The following is a 14,758-nucleotide window of genomic DNA, read 5'->3' as shown; positions in this document are numbered from 1 at the left end:
GGACAAGGTTAATAACGCCATTCCAATAGCTTGTTTCAAATTTCAGTATATAAAACAGGCAGCAGAGGTTAGCCCTTAAAATTGTTGCTCCCGCCCTACTTGAGAAGCTCATTTAATAAAGTCTTACCCTCTCTTTTCTTGGGCCAGAGAAATGAACAAAAGGAGGCCATGGATCTCAGTAGAACGATGGCCCATGTCGGTAAGGGAAGTCAACTTTTTCTGTCCAAATTGAACTAACAGCTAAGTAAATCTTAACCTCCAAATGGTTAGTCTTGGGACTAGGAAATGATCTGCCGCTGTAATGAGGTCTCAAGACACGGGCTGTGTTGTTTGGATTCTCTTTCTGCTGTTGATCACTTGGGAGTTGTCATTTGGTGTTTTGGAAAGGGAATCCCAGAAGTTTTAGACAGACAATTTGACACCATATTACGCATCTGTAAGCCAGACTTGTACTTTACGACCCATAGAGGAGCTTCTCCCAGTGGGTGTGCCTATGGGAATCCAGAGTATCTCAATGTGACTTCTTGTGTTCTTCTCTCTAAGCTCAGACACTGTTACTAGGATGGGCATGACTCCCTTCTTCTTTAGTTAGTTCCTTTTAGGTGTTCATTCTGGATTGTGTCTAAAGAATTTGCAGGAACGGGGCAATTCCTGTCAAACCAGAGTTCGACCTAATGAGCTGGTAGTAATGCTCAGAGAAGCAAATGCATTGACTACTTGATGAAATAAGGAGCCCTGCTGGTGTGTACATTAGATGCTGGACCACGAACCCCAAGGTCAGGCTGATAACGACAAGGTTGGCACGACAAATGTACCGGGCACTCTGCTGGAGAAATAAGAGGCTGTTAACGTCCCTAAAATTTACAGGCTCCTCATGAAAACTGTTTATAGGGTGGATGTGAATTACAATTAATTCGCTGGTAGAGAGTCATTTGATTAAGTAGCAATATCTTTACAAAAGGAGATAAACAAGTAATGGATGGGTTTTAAATAAATTCAAGAAGGATATGGACAAAAATATAAAAAATATTTTTAATAATTAAGAAAAATGAATCATCTGCTACACAAGGCAATTGAATTTAGAGACTGATGGATGTGTTGCTCGATTATAATCACAGTCCTCTAGAAGATCCAAGAAGCAGACGACTTAGTGAGTGTCATTTTGTTTATCTTAACATATGCCCCATTTCTTATCTTACCATAGACCCTGGTCATCACATAGTCAGAGAAACTCTATAGAAGAAAGGGAACACCATCCCTCCAAGGGAAGAGTGTAACTGTGAGGATTTGGGGAAGAGAGTTGTAGAGTCTCATGTGGAGAAGTGGGACAGAGGACTGCAGAGCATTTGGTTGGGTTCCAAGTATACCAAAGGCTGCCTACAGGTCTAGCTCCATGAAGGTCAGGACTAAGTCTCATCCATCATTGCTTTCCTACAATAGCACAGTTACAATTCTTACACCCTGTGACTACTCAACGCATGTATGTGCATTTGAAAGGCTACACAAATAGTATTGTTGGGTTTGAAGAAAATTTTTATTATTTTATGCACAGGGCCTAAAATGTTTCCAGAAGCAAGTAACTGTAAGAGTAGCAAATCTACAATGTCGTAGACATTATTTGGATTTCACAATTTTTTCCCATTTGTCCTTTGTGTACGTTTTTCGGTCTCTCATTTTCCCCTTCTCAAGCACAGTTCCTATAACCTAGATAAGAAATATTGTTCTTGGAAATTTATTTTAAGCATCTCATTTAGAGCTCATACAATTTTTATCACAATCTGTACAGACATCCATTGTGTCAAGCACACTTGTGCATATGTTGCCATCATCATTTTCAAGGCATTTTCTTTCTCCTTGAGCGCCTCATTCCCCTCCCCTCTCCTTCCCTCCCTCCATCATGAACTCTTGATAATTTATAAATTATTATTATGTTTTCATATCTTACACTGTCTGATGTCTCCCTTTACCCCCTTGCCTGTTGTCCATCTGCCTGGGTGGGTGTTATTGATAGGTTATTGTGATCGGTTGTCCCTTTCTCCCCTCACCTTACCATTACCCTCCTGGTATGGCTACCCTCAATGTTAATCCCAATGAGTTTTATCTGTCCTGGATTCCCTGTGTTTCCAGCCCTAATCTGTACCCATGTACATGCTGTGGTCTACCAGGTTTATAAGGTAGAATTAGTGTCATGATAGAGGAGGGGAAGAAGCATTAAAGTACCAGAGGTAAGCTCTATGTTTTTCAGTGGTATACTGCACCCTGACTGGCCAGTCTTCTCCCCATGACCCTTCTGTAAGGAGATGTTGGAAATGTTTTTAATGTTCTCATTCTACTATCTATAACCCTTTACTGACTATTCTTCGTATTAGAAATATACATCCTTAAGTATTTCAGAAGTATTGTTTAGGATGTTGATTGCGTGTATGGACAGGAAAATGAACAGTAGATACACTAGGCCACAGGCATGAGTAAGCTTTTCTGGTTATTGAAGTGGAATTAAGTTATAAGAGCAATCTAGATGAGTTTCAAAAGGTACAGTGTAATGACATGTGTGACTTTACAGTGATGAGCTCCAGCCTATCTATTATAATGCAGGAAGGAGAACTAGATGGCACTGAGGATGGTTTTCCTACAGATATTAGCCAGAAGAGCTACTAGGACCCAGAAGAGAAGTTAAATGGTGAGCATCATCAAGAAGGGGTTAAGAATCAAAACTGAGTTGTAACTATGCTGGGACAGTACATGAGCTCATTTTCATTCCAGTAAAGCGTGGAGTATTCACAATGATGTTTTATTTTTTTAATTTTAAAAGCATATGGTCTTTGTTTGATTAAATAGACTTTTATATTTTCTCTTATATTACAAAAATATATTTCCTACTTTAATGGACCATTCCAGATTAATTTAATTCCTTTCTTGTCTTTGGCCAGAATTTCAAAAGAACATGTGATGAATGGTTACCCACCATGTCTTATGAAGCAGTTTTGTATCATCTTATAGGATATTGTGGATGGGCCCTTAGAGGTAGCAAAATCCATTAGAAGTGTAACCATTTTAGTCTTTTATGTGTACAGCGGGTACTAAGTACAAGAGTTTATGGCAGTAAGGCCCAGGTATTAGGGTTCTGCTGAGAAGACATCATTTTAAGGCATATAACTCAGCATTCAATATTGAGAATGCATCCTGACGATACTGGAAGAATATTGGTCTCAGATATTGTTACCTTTCCATAGGTCATTGTTCTTCATAGAGTTTTTGGTGGCCTACGTCAACTGTATATGGCAGTGGATCTCTAGAGCTGGGCACATTTGATATATCGCCTGGCTCTTCCTTGACCTGGAGCAGTTCTTCAATGGCCAGGTAGTTATTTCTATTATCATTCTATTTATTTTTACTTTGCATCCCGTATCTATCTCGGTCTGCAATCTAAGGTTCTAGAGTAACACTCTAATACTAACAAAAATGTCAGGTATAGGTGAAAAGTGAGCAATTGCCCTTCTTCTAAATGATGAGAAATTGATCAAAGGAAGGAGACCCTCTACACTGATGGCCTTGGCCAAGTCCACTCTGTTACGTTGTTGATTCATCATTGTTTCATTTCCTTTGTCCAGCTCTTTCAGACCCAGACCTTCCTCAATTCCAAAACCAAACTCCACTGCTGTGACTGAGTTCGTCTTTGAAGGTTTCTCCAGCTTTGGGTGGCAGCACAGGCTTATATTCTTTGTTGTCTTTCTGACATTGTACCTACTGACTCTCTCTGGCAATGTCATCATTGTGACCATCATTCGCCTAGATCGTCACCTTCACACTCCCATGTACTTTTTCTTGAGCATGCTGTCCGTCTCTGAGACCTGCTACACAGTGGCCATCATTCCAAGAATGCTGTTTGGCCTCCTGAGTCCATACCAGGGTATTTCCATCCCAGGCTGTGCCACACAGCTCTTCTTCTATCTCACTTTTGGCATCAACAACTGCTTCCTGCTCACAGCCATGGGCTATGACCGCTATGTGGCCATCTGCAACCCTCTCCGTTATTCTGTCATTATGGGTAAGAAGTCCTGTGCTTTTCTGGCATCTGGATCCTTGGGAATTGGGTTGGGTATGGCCATCACTCAGGTGACATCTGTGTTTGGCCTGCCCTACTGTGATGCCTTTGTCATTTCTCATTTCTTCTGCGATGTTCACCCCCTCTTGAAGCTGGCCTGTACAGATACCGCTGACAATGAGATCATTACTTTTGTGGTTTGTTTCTGTGTTCTTATTCTACCAATGGGCCTGGTCTTTATCTCATATGTCCTCATCATCTCTACTATCCTTAAGATTGCTTCAGCTGAGGGCAGAAAGAAGGCCTTCGCCACCTGTGCCTCCCACCTCACAGTGGTCATCATCCACTATGGATGTGCCTCCATCATCTACTTCAAGCCCAAATCTCAGAGTTCCCTGGAGAAGGACAGACTCATCTCAGTGACGTACACAGTCATCACGCCCCTGTTGAACCCCGTCGTGTACACACTGAGGAACAAGGAAGTCAAAGATGCTCTACAAAGAGCTATAGGGCGGAAGCCCCTACCCTCTTAAGAAGATGTGAATATCTTCTGTTTGTGTTTATGAATATGGGTTGATTTCAATGTTGTTTTAGTAGTGTCTTTAAGCTATGAGAAGCATAGATTTAATTTAATTGTCTGCTGAAACAGGAGGTTTCCCTTTGTGTACTTCGTGTCCTGCTCCAGGGAGTTTCTACAATGACTTGTCATATATTTCAGAATTTAATTTAAGAGTTTACACACTCAATTACCTCTTTTCCATATTTACTCACACACATGTGTTCAAAGTTTTACTCTTTACCACATTTTGATTTTCACCACTACATTAATACACACATACAAAGTTGCTCTAACTGAAACCTATGTTTGGCAACTATCCCCGAGAGATGTTCTCCTTGTTTAGTGGGGATAGGAACAATTTGTGTTGCCTTTGAGAAGTGAGATGGTAGAATGTGGATTTTGAGGATGTGGATTTTATGATCTTCTTGTAACTTGATGCAGTTATTTGCTAATATTGCATTACAACCTGTAAAGTTTTCCAATTGCTGGTTTGCACAGCTTCCAGAATTTCCCTTTCTGATAATTTCTGGATCAATTCAGAATATATTCATAACCCTACAACCCTAGTACAGTGATCTCATCAAGGAGATGTAAACCTCTGAAGGAGATTTCCTCTCCTTTGGCTGATCATGGGACGTAATTTGTATATGTACCAGTACGTGCTATCTGAGGAGAAGACTATTCACAGCCCTGCTCTATGGTCAGAGGGAATTCAATGGAGTCTTAATCTGAGTGGCAACTCTACAAGTGGATTTCAGGCTTTTATTGTTGCCCAGGGCCTTCTGCAAACCAGGTGCTCAGAATTTAAGCTCCAGTACTGTTCCCTCCTTTGATAATGGGTTTTATTTTAATAATCCTTGCATCCCTCTAGCTAATATTCTTCTGTGTGGACATAGCTGACACTTCACTTGGATAACCGCTTGCATTAAGTCAAACCTTTAAAACTCTAGACACTTTTTTTCCTGATTGCCAGGAACATATAATTTCTTCACCACACTTAGCTACAGCACCTATATCTTCAGTGGTCATTTCATAATGGCAAATATCATGCAGGCCACATCATAACAAATGCTTGTTCTTTTGTTAGACCATAAGATCAAGAGTGAGCTCAAAATTCATTCACATATGTAAGGTTTATATATATTCTTTGATCACTCTAGAGACACCATTTTCAGTGACTTGAAAAATAGTATAAGCAACCTAAGGGAAGCAATTCTACCAATAATATTAATCTAGCCAATAGTATATAATTTAAAATATTAGTGATAAAAGGAAAATATGCATGTATAAGGAGCTAATAAGTCTAAAATGAATGGAATAAAATAATTATTCATATTTAAAACAACTGACTTGGCACTGCTTAATAAGTCAATGGGGGTTAGGCACAAGACAAAAATTTCAGTGATGCTCATTCCCTCAGGCAAAACTATGGCTACAGATCAATGAAAGTCACAAAAAGCAATCAAAATAGCAACTATATATTGGCATTAAATTACCAGTTGGTAGATGATTTCAAAAGCAGTAGATTTGAACCAATGTCCAATGATTTCAAAATCTAAAGGGTTGGGATAGTGGTCATCTGCTTCTTCTCACCCTAGGGTATTTCAGCTGTAAGTCTCAAGGAGTATTGCAGGTCCTTGAATCTGCAACAGGTTTTATTACAGTGAAATTTGGCTCACTTAGTGGGTTTTCCTAATGTGATTTTTAGTGTGGCTTAAGAAGAATGCTGTATACCTCACCAAGAACCAAAGTCTATACTCTAAGTAGGCAGTAGCACAAGGCCAAAGTTACCAAGAGCAGAAAAGAAATTCAGTCAGAAATATGTGATTTGCAATGTAATACAGGGTGGATAATCCCATTGGGGTCCTATGTGTACCCACTAATAGGAATGAAATCACCTTCATCAGGACAGACATATCCCTCCTCTGATGATAAATTTCCTCAGACGTTCACTGTGCATCAATGTAGACGTTTCTGTTAAATTGGTGTGACTATGAGACAATGCTATTTGGCAGGAAGCAGTTAGTCTTCTTTGTCTCCTCCCTAAATGAAAAACAAATGCCAGTTGTGGTGGGCCTTCCTCTGAAGAAGTGGGTTTAAGGTGTTCAAATAATGAGTAATAAATGTTACGAATGCATTGGGCAGACATGCCACAACGTTGCTTGAGAGACCAGATTACAGGATGACATGACCTAAGAACATGCTGATGTTGTCTCACTGTTTATCCTTACAGTAGTGGTCTCATGAACCACCAGGGATACCCGCCAAAAACCCAAAAATCTTTTTCAAAGTTATGTATGTAAAATTCCTGATATCATTTTATTGGAAGCCCTTATATATATCATAATAATCCGTAATTCAATTTGATCAAGCAGAATTGTACAATTTCTGCCACCATAATTTTCAAAAAGTTTTCTTTTTTCTTCAACTCCTTGCTATCATCTCCACTTTATCCCATCCTTCCCCCACATTTCCCACGAGGGACCCTTATTGTTATATTGTTATTATTATTATTGTTACTATTGACTTGTCTTTCACCATCCAATGTATCCGTTCACCTAAAATTCTGTTATTCGTTCCCTATGAGTGGGATTATACAGTCATCATTGTTATCAGTCCCTGTTCCCTTGGAATCATAACTCAAATAACTTTTTCTTTTCTTATTTTTTTTAAAGAAAGGCAGACTGCCTCCTTTGGATGTGTCGGGAGTCTTGGAAGCTTGACTCCCCTCCATTCTCCTACAAATGGACTTTGAGATTTGTTTGTAGGTTCTAGCAAGGTAGCGCAACCATTAGCAGACCCTTCACTGAAGGACTGTCTTCCTTCTATTGGGGAAGGTCGTGCTCTTCAACTGAGTGCGCAGCCTCAGGAGGGACGCACATGGAGTAGTGAGGGAGGAAGGGGACGCCCGCCTATCCAGCCAGATCAGCCGTATCAACCCCGGCGACCAATGGGGTGACAGCTGTCGCAGCCAGCTTGCCCTCACATCCCACATAACTTTTTCTGAAGATTATCTATATCTTAGATTTCATGCATTGAACTATCATAATTATACAAATGACCAAACACAGCTCTAATAAAATTAATGAGTAAAACTATGACCAAAATAATAAGGGGAAAAATATTAAAGAACTAGGGGATAGTTATGTGTTTCATCAGTGCTATACTGCACCCTGGATATATAATCCCTTTCATGTGGCCCTTCTGTGAGGAACTGTTCAATTATCTTACAGGTGGGCTTGCGGTCTCCACATTGTTTACACTCGTATATGGAATTTGATTGCTTTTTTTGAACTTCTGGTACCCATTCCCGACGACACCTCATAATCACACAGACTGGTGTGCTTCTTCCAAGTGAGCTTTTTTGATTCCCTTCTAGATGGCCACTTGTTTAACTACTAGCCTTTAAGACCTCAGATGCTATCCTTTAATAGCTGGGCACAAGCAGCTTTCTTCACCATATTTGCTTATGCGCCCATTCTGTCTTCTGTGATCATGTCGGAAAAATGAGTATCATACACTGACACATTATTAGAACAAATTGTTCTTCTACTGAGGTAAGATTTAAATAGAGACCCAAATCCTCTTCCTTATTGTATTTTAATATAGATAGATATATAGATAGATATAAATTTAGATACAGATATAGGCAATTACACCTATCTTTATATATTTACATATGTACATATCTATATTTATACCTATATATAATTTCAACTTTCTTGTCCTTACCTATTTTTCTGTTTCCTGTCCTCCTGCCCCATTAACATGTTTACCTGTTATTCACCTCTCAGTAATTCCTTTCAGATATAGTTCAACTGATCAAAAAAAACCAGAAACGCTACACCTTCCTCACCATAAATATTAGGTCCCTGGCTATTTATTCCCTGTCTTTAGTCTTATTGGCTCACTCCCCTCCCCTCCCCCAACCTCCTCTTCTCCTGTACCTGTTGCTGTCTCCTTGGGATTGCTTATCCTTCTTAGCTTACATAGATGTACACCAAAAGAAGAGAGAGAGAAAATAAAAAGGAAGGAAGAGAGATAAGAAGACAGAGAGACTATATACAAATAATTGCAAGTCTATCTGTTGCCTGACAAGGAGTAGATGAGCATCTCTCTGTTAAACAGCGAGCAGGCCCTGTTATAATGCATCAGTGCAATCTCCTTTTCATTTAGGGATCTCTAGGATGCACTTACCTAACAGCACATGGACCCCTTTCGTCCTCAGCACTCAAGTCCCAGGGGCACACCTTCTACAAGAGCCCATTGCTCTTCCTTCAGTCAAGGATGGAGAGACATAGCGTCCCAACCCTCATCCCCTGACACCTTTAGACTTTCAGTGTGGCCCCCTTGTGATTATCCACCAACCACTTCAGATGAGATGCCAAGCGCTGTCCCCTGGTCAGAAGCATACAGTCAAAATTGCTCAGGGACTTTGTGGCCTTATTCCCATTGCTGGTCTGCTGCACTCCCCTCTTGCTTTGCCCCCATGTGAACCGGTCAGACTGGCAGCACTCCCTGCACTGTATCTTCAGTGCTGTCCTCTGTCGCGCTGTGATCTAGGGAGGGAACCTCATGTCTGTGGCTGAGGCCAGCAGTGCCGATCTCCCTGCGCATGAGCTGCTGAACAGGAACGTTGCACTCCAGGTTCGGCTCACCAGAACGAACTCTATTCTCTCTCCCTTTCCCGTGGAGACACAAATGATAGCCTCCCTTGGGTGGATTATTTCCCTGGTGCCCCATTGCCATTTTTTCTTCCCCCAACCTTCTGTGGGCCTTAACTGCATATTGGGGTGGGGAGGGAAGCAGAGATGGTCCGGCAAAGGGGCTATCTGCATCTTTTTGTGTTTTCATTTTGTTTTTAATGACATATGCTTCATTGTGTTTGGTGTGATTCTTACCAGTGTCTGGTCCTCAGCCTGGGAACTGTGTGATATGTACTTTTTCACCTATAACAGTTCTGCTGTTTGAACGTACCTCAGCGGACTCATGTCGTACTTGTCCTTTTGTGCTTTTCCAGCTTCGCTCAGAATAACATCTTCCAACTCTTTCCAGGAGAGGAGCTGCTTCATCGCTTGATCACGGATTTTTTAGGGATGCCTACTCGTGCATTGTGTGTATATACCAGAGTTTTTAAAACAATTCGTCTATTGATGGAAATTTAGGCTGTTTTCAATTCTTTGTGATTATGAGCTGTGTAGTGATGAACCCTGGAGGGCAGATATCTGGTCGTGGTCTGTTTCTTATTTCTTCTGGGTATACACCCAGTAGTGGAACTTCTAGGACATAAGGTAACTCGATTTCCATCTGTTTTAAATATCACTAAGTTGCTTTTCACAGTGGCTTCACATATCTACAAACCCATCAGCAGTGAATGAGAGTTTCAATCTCACCACTCTCACTCCAACTTTTGTTGCTTTCTGGCTTTTTGAATTGGACTCTTCTTGTTGCTTTTAGGTGGTGCCTCATGGTTGTTTTGGGTTGCATTTCCCGGATGGGTAATGATCAGAAACAGTTTCTCATTGCTTATTGGCCGTTTGGGTTTCCTCCTTTGAGAATTTTATATTCAAGCCTTTTGCCCACCTCCTCTGTAGGTTATTAATTTTTTTCTCATTGTAAAGTTGCAGGTTGTATAAATTTTAGTAGTGAGACCTTTGTCTGATATGTCATTACTAAACATCTATTCCCAGTCTGTGGGCTCTATCATTATTCCCTTGGTGAGGTTTTTCTATTCACACAAGTGTTTTATCTTTAGTATGTCCCACTCATCTCTTTTCTCTTCCTCTGGGTGATAGCCTTCACTCTCTGCACTAAGGTTCTTAGCTTTGTCCCTATTTTTCCACTTGTGAACCTGATAGTTTGGGGTGTTTCCTCTAGGTCTGAGGTCCACCTTGATTTCTGTCCTTGTGTATGGGGTGAGGGAAGAGTCTTTCTTCATTCTTCTGCAGGTTGATATCCAGCTTTTCTAGCACCATATGTTAAAAAGGGAATTTTCTTCCCATTTGAGTTTTTAGGGGACCTTATCAGATCTGTTGTCTATATTCTATTGTTCTTATTTCTGGATTTTTCTCTTCTGATCCATAGTTCCAAGTATCTATTATTATACTACTATCATGCTGTTTTCACAACTCTGACTGTATAATAACTTTTAAGTCAGGTAATGCACACCCACCCACTTGATTCTTCTTGAAGAATTCTTTGCCGATTCTGGTTTTTTACCCTTTACATATGAAGTTGGTAGTCAGATTTTCCATTTCTTTGAAAAATGATGCTGGTATTCATATCAGGGTTGCATTCAACCTATGCCATGCCTTAGGTAGGATTGACATCTTTATAATATCGGGTCTACTGATCCATGAGCATGGGATATTTTCCCATTTGTGAAGGTCCCTTTTGGTTTCTTGTAATACGATCTGAATTTGTCCTTGTACAGATATGTTGGATTTTTTGCTTAGTTATATCCCAAGATATTTCAATTTATGATTGGCTATTGTGAAAATTACTACGTTCTTGATTTCTTTTTCTGTAATCCCATCAGTTGTATATAGCAGTCCAATTGACTTCTGCCTGTTGATTTTTGTACCCTGCCACTCCACCAAATTCCTCTATTGCTTCCAGCACTCCTATTTTGGAACCTTTGGAGTTCTCAATATATAAAATCATAGCATCTTCAAATAACAATAATTTCACTTCTTTCCCCAGGAAAATTACTTTGATATTGTGTGAGTCTGGGTATACTAGAGAAACAAATCCAAGGAGACTTATGTGTGTAAGAACAGTTTTATAAACAAGAGCAATTAAATTTTGAGAAAACATCCCAGCCTAGTCCAAGTTAAGTCCATAAATCCAAAATTAGCCCATATGTCCGTTACCAGTCTATAAATTCTTCTTCAGACTCACACATCACATGCAATGATGCCAAATGCAGGAAGATCACAGGCCAATGGGTGCAAAGTCTTGTAAGTCCAGTGGTGGTAGAGGCATCTCAGCACTGGCAGTGGTCTCCATATAGCTCCTTTACCTCCAGGGCTCTAGTGTAGTTCCATGTGTCTTGATAGCAAGCATGTCTCACAGGGAGTGAGTGTGTGTCCCACCTCTAGGGAGCTAGTTATCTCCTTAGCACTTCCAAATGAGGTCATCAATTTTAGACCTGTTTGACAGACTAAACTCCACCCCTTCACTCTTAAGTCTCAAATTGACAACAGATTATGTAATTACCACAGATAGCATTCAGTTGCCTTATATTATTAGCTAGGACCTCCAGGACAATGTTGAATAAAAGTGGGGACAAGGAACATTCTTGTTTGATTATCTTTTTCAATGGGGATGTTTTCATCTTAACTCCATTGCTTGTAATACTGGCTATTGGATTTTCATTTTTAGCTTTAATTATATTGATTTAACTTCCTTGCAGTCCTATCATCTCGAGCGTCTTAATTACGAATGGATGTTGAATGTCGTTGAATGCTTGTTCTGCATGCACTGATATTACCAGAGAGTTCTTTTCCTTTCTCATTCAATATGGTGGATAATGTTGATAGATTTTCAAATGTTGAACCATCCTTGCATCCCTGGTATGAATCCCAGTTGGTCATGATGAATTATTTTTATATACTTTTGAATTAATTCTATTGGCCATTTTGTTAAGGATTGTTGCAGAAATATCCATTAGAGACATTGGACTCTAGTTCTCTATCCTTGTCAATTCCTTGCCTGGTTTTGCTATCAGTGTTGTACTAGCTTCATAGAACGTGTTTGGGAGCTTACTGTCCTTGTCTATGTTCTGGAACAACTTGTGTAGAATTGGTGGCAGCTCTTCCCTGAAAGCTTGGTAGAATTCTCCTGTGAGGCCATCTGGGCTGGGAATTTGTTAGTTGGCAGTTCCTTATAACCTTATCTATTACTTCTTTTGCTGTGGGTCTGTTGAAGTTCTTGACGTCTAGGTGAGATAGTCTGGAGGATTTACTTTTCAGGTATTTTTCCATGGCTTCCAAGTTGTTGTATTCCTTGTAGTATAGTACTTCATAGTACTGTGTAATTGTTTGTTTTTTGTTTTTGTTTTTGTTTTTCATTTTCTTGAGGTCCACTGCAATTTCCCCTCCTTTATCCCTCAACCTGGATATTGGAAGTCTGCTTCTTCCTGTCTTCTGTTAGATTTACCAGTGGTTTGTCTATTTTGTTAATCCTTTTGAAGAACCAACTTCTTGTGGAGTTGATTTTCTCCTTAGTTTTATTTGTTTTCCCAATCATTTCTTTCCACCCTGATTTTTAATAATTTCTTTACTTTTTTGCTATTAGAAGGATTATTCTGTTTAGTCTGTTTCAACTGCAGGTTTTGTGATAGATTGATTATCCACCATAGTCTGGCTTCTTCCTTCATATATGCATTTATGGCAATCAAGAATCCTCTGATAACTGCCTTTGTTTTATCCCCTAGATTTTGGCAGGTTATATTCTCAATCAAATTATTTTCTGGAAACCTCCTAATTTCATCTCTAATTTGGAATAATACCTACTCCTTTTGAAGAAGTAAATTGTTCATCTTATAAGTAATTGCCCTTTTTGTTTTTACTCTTTCTTTTGTTGATTCCCAGCTTTGTGGCATATGATCAGAAAAGGAAGTCTGAGAAAGCTCTATATGCTTGAATTTGCTCAAACTTGACCTGGGGTCCATTGTGTGGTTTATTTTCGAATACTCGCCATGTGAACTTGAAATGAATGTGAATTTTTTGCAGTTGGGTGGAGAGCTTGGAATTTGTCTATCAGGTCACGTTGCCTTATTTTAGAGTTTAGTTCTGTAGCTCCTTGTTGAGCTTCTTTCTGGTCGATCTATCCTCAGAAGGCAGTGTATTGATGTCCCCTTCTATGGTAGTTGATCTCATGATTATTTTTTGCATCTTTTGAAGGATTTTATTGATATATTTTGCAAGTATCTCCTTGAGCATGTATATGTTTATTATGCTCACTAGCTCTTGGTCTACTGATCCCTTAAGCATTATATAATGCTCATACTTATCTCTGGTTATATCCTGCATCTTAAAATCAATTTTGTCAGAGATTGGAATTGTGACTACTGCTTTTTGGATTGCCATTAACTTGATATACTTTCCTTTGGTCCTCAACCTGATTTTGTCTGTTAGCTTGAGATGTGGCTCTTGCAGACTACAGATTGCTGGGTGTTGTTTCCTAATCCACTTTCCTACCTTTGTCTTTGATGAGGATATCCTGACCATTGACGATCAGAGTTATTACAGCAATCTGGACTCTTTGCTGTCATCATATAACTTTTGAAATAAACATTTTTCCTCCCTCCTTCCCTTTTTAGTAGTTTGTTATGCATGTGTGGGAGGATTCGTGTTTGCCTTCTTTTCACCATTGGAACAAAGATGTCTTGGGAATTGCTTTCAATGCTCTGACTTCTGGGTTGTGTTACACTGTGTGGTGATCTCATGTTTGTGCTCTCTGGATGTTGGTCTTCAGATCAAAGTGAGTTAAAAAGTGATTTTTTTTTTGTAGTGCTAGGTTTTGGGATTTGTTTGTTTGTTTGTTTTACACATTCTCTAAATATTTCCTGACCTGGGAAAATCCTTACCTTTCTGTCTATTTTGATGGATAGTTTGATGAGATAAAGGATTCTTGGGTCACCATTCTTCTCTTTCAACTTTTGGAAGATGCTATTCCATAATCTTTACTTCTTCATGGTTTCTGCTGATCAGTTTGAGTGTATTCTAATCTGATTACCCTTTGGGTGACTGCATTTTTTCTCTCTAGCTGCTCTGATATTCTCCTTAACCCTCCAAGTTGGATAATCTGAGTAGTATATGCCTTATGTGTTCTTCTTGGGATTCATTCTAAGTCTAATTGATGTTCTCTTACTGGATGATTGATTCTCCTTCATTAAATTGGGCAAAATTTCTTCCAGTTATTCCCTTGATATCTTGGGTGTTGATTTTTTTTCATAACATATTGCTTTGGTAACCCAATTAGTCAAACACTATTTTTATTCATAGCATCACTCGTTGTTCTCAGGTTTTCAACTTCTTTGATTATCTTGTTTGTCTTTCATGTTTGCTGAATTCTACTTGGCTATCTTTGAGATTGCTGATACAATTCTCCACCTCTTTCAGTCTGTTGGTAACATCTTTTACCATTTA

At 39.5% G+C, this 14,758-nt stretch overlaps 1 protein-coding gene across 1 annotated transcript; it reads left to right on the top strand.

Moving 5' to 3' along the window:
• The first annotated feature begins 2,518 nt into the window (after positions 1-2,518).
• Positions 2,519-4,578, top strand: LOC142438453 (olfactory receptor 10J4-like). The gene is made up of 2 exons (XM_075540787.1): positions 2,519-2,532; positions 3,612-4,578. The coding sequence occupies exons 1-2, from the start codon at positions 2,519-2,521 to the stop codon at positions 4,576-4,578; spliced, it is 981 nt and encodes a 326-aa protein (XP_075396902.1).
• Positions 4,579-14,758: the final 10,180 nt, after the last annotated feature.

Source organism: Tenrec ecaudatus, chromosome 1, assembly GCF_050624435.1.
Source record: "Tenrec ecaudatus isolate mTenEca1 chromosome 1, mTenEca1.hap1, whole genome shotgun sequence".
Lineage (NCBI taxonomy): Eukaryota > Metazoa > Chordata > Mammalia > Afrosoricida > Tenrecidae > Tenrec > Tenrec ecaudatus.
Note: the sequence above shows the minus strand (reverse complement) of the source record. Positions and strands in the feature narration are given on the sequence as shown.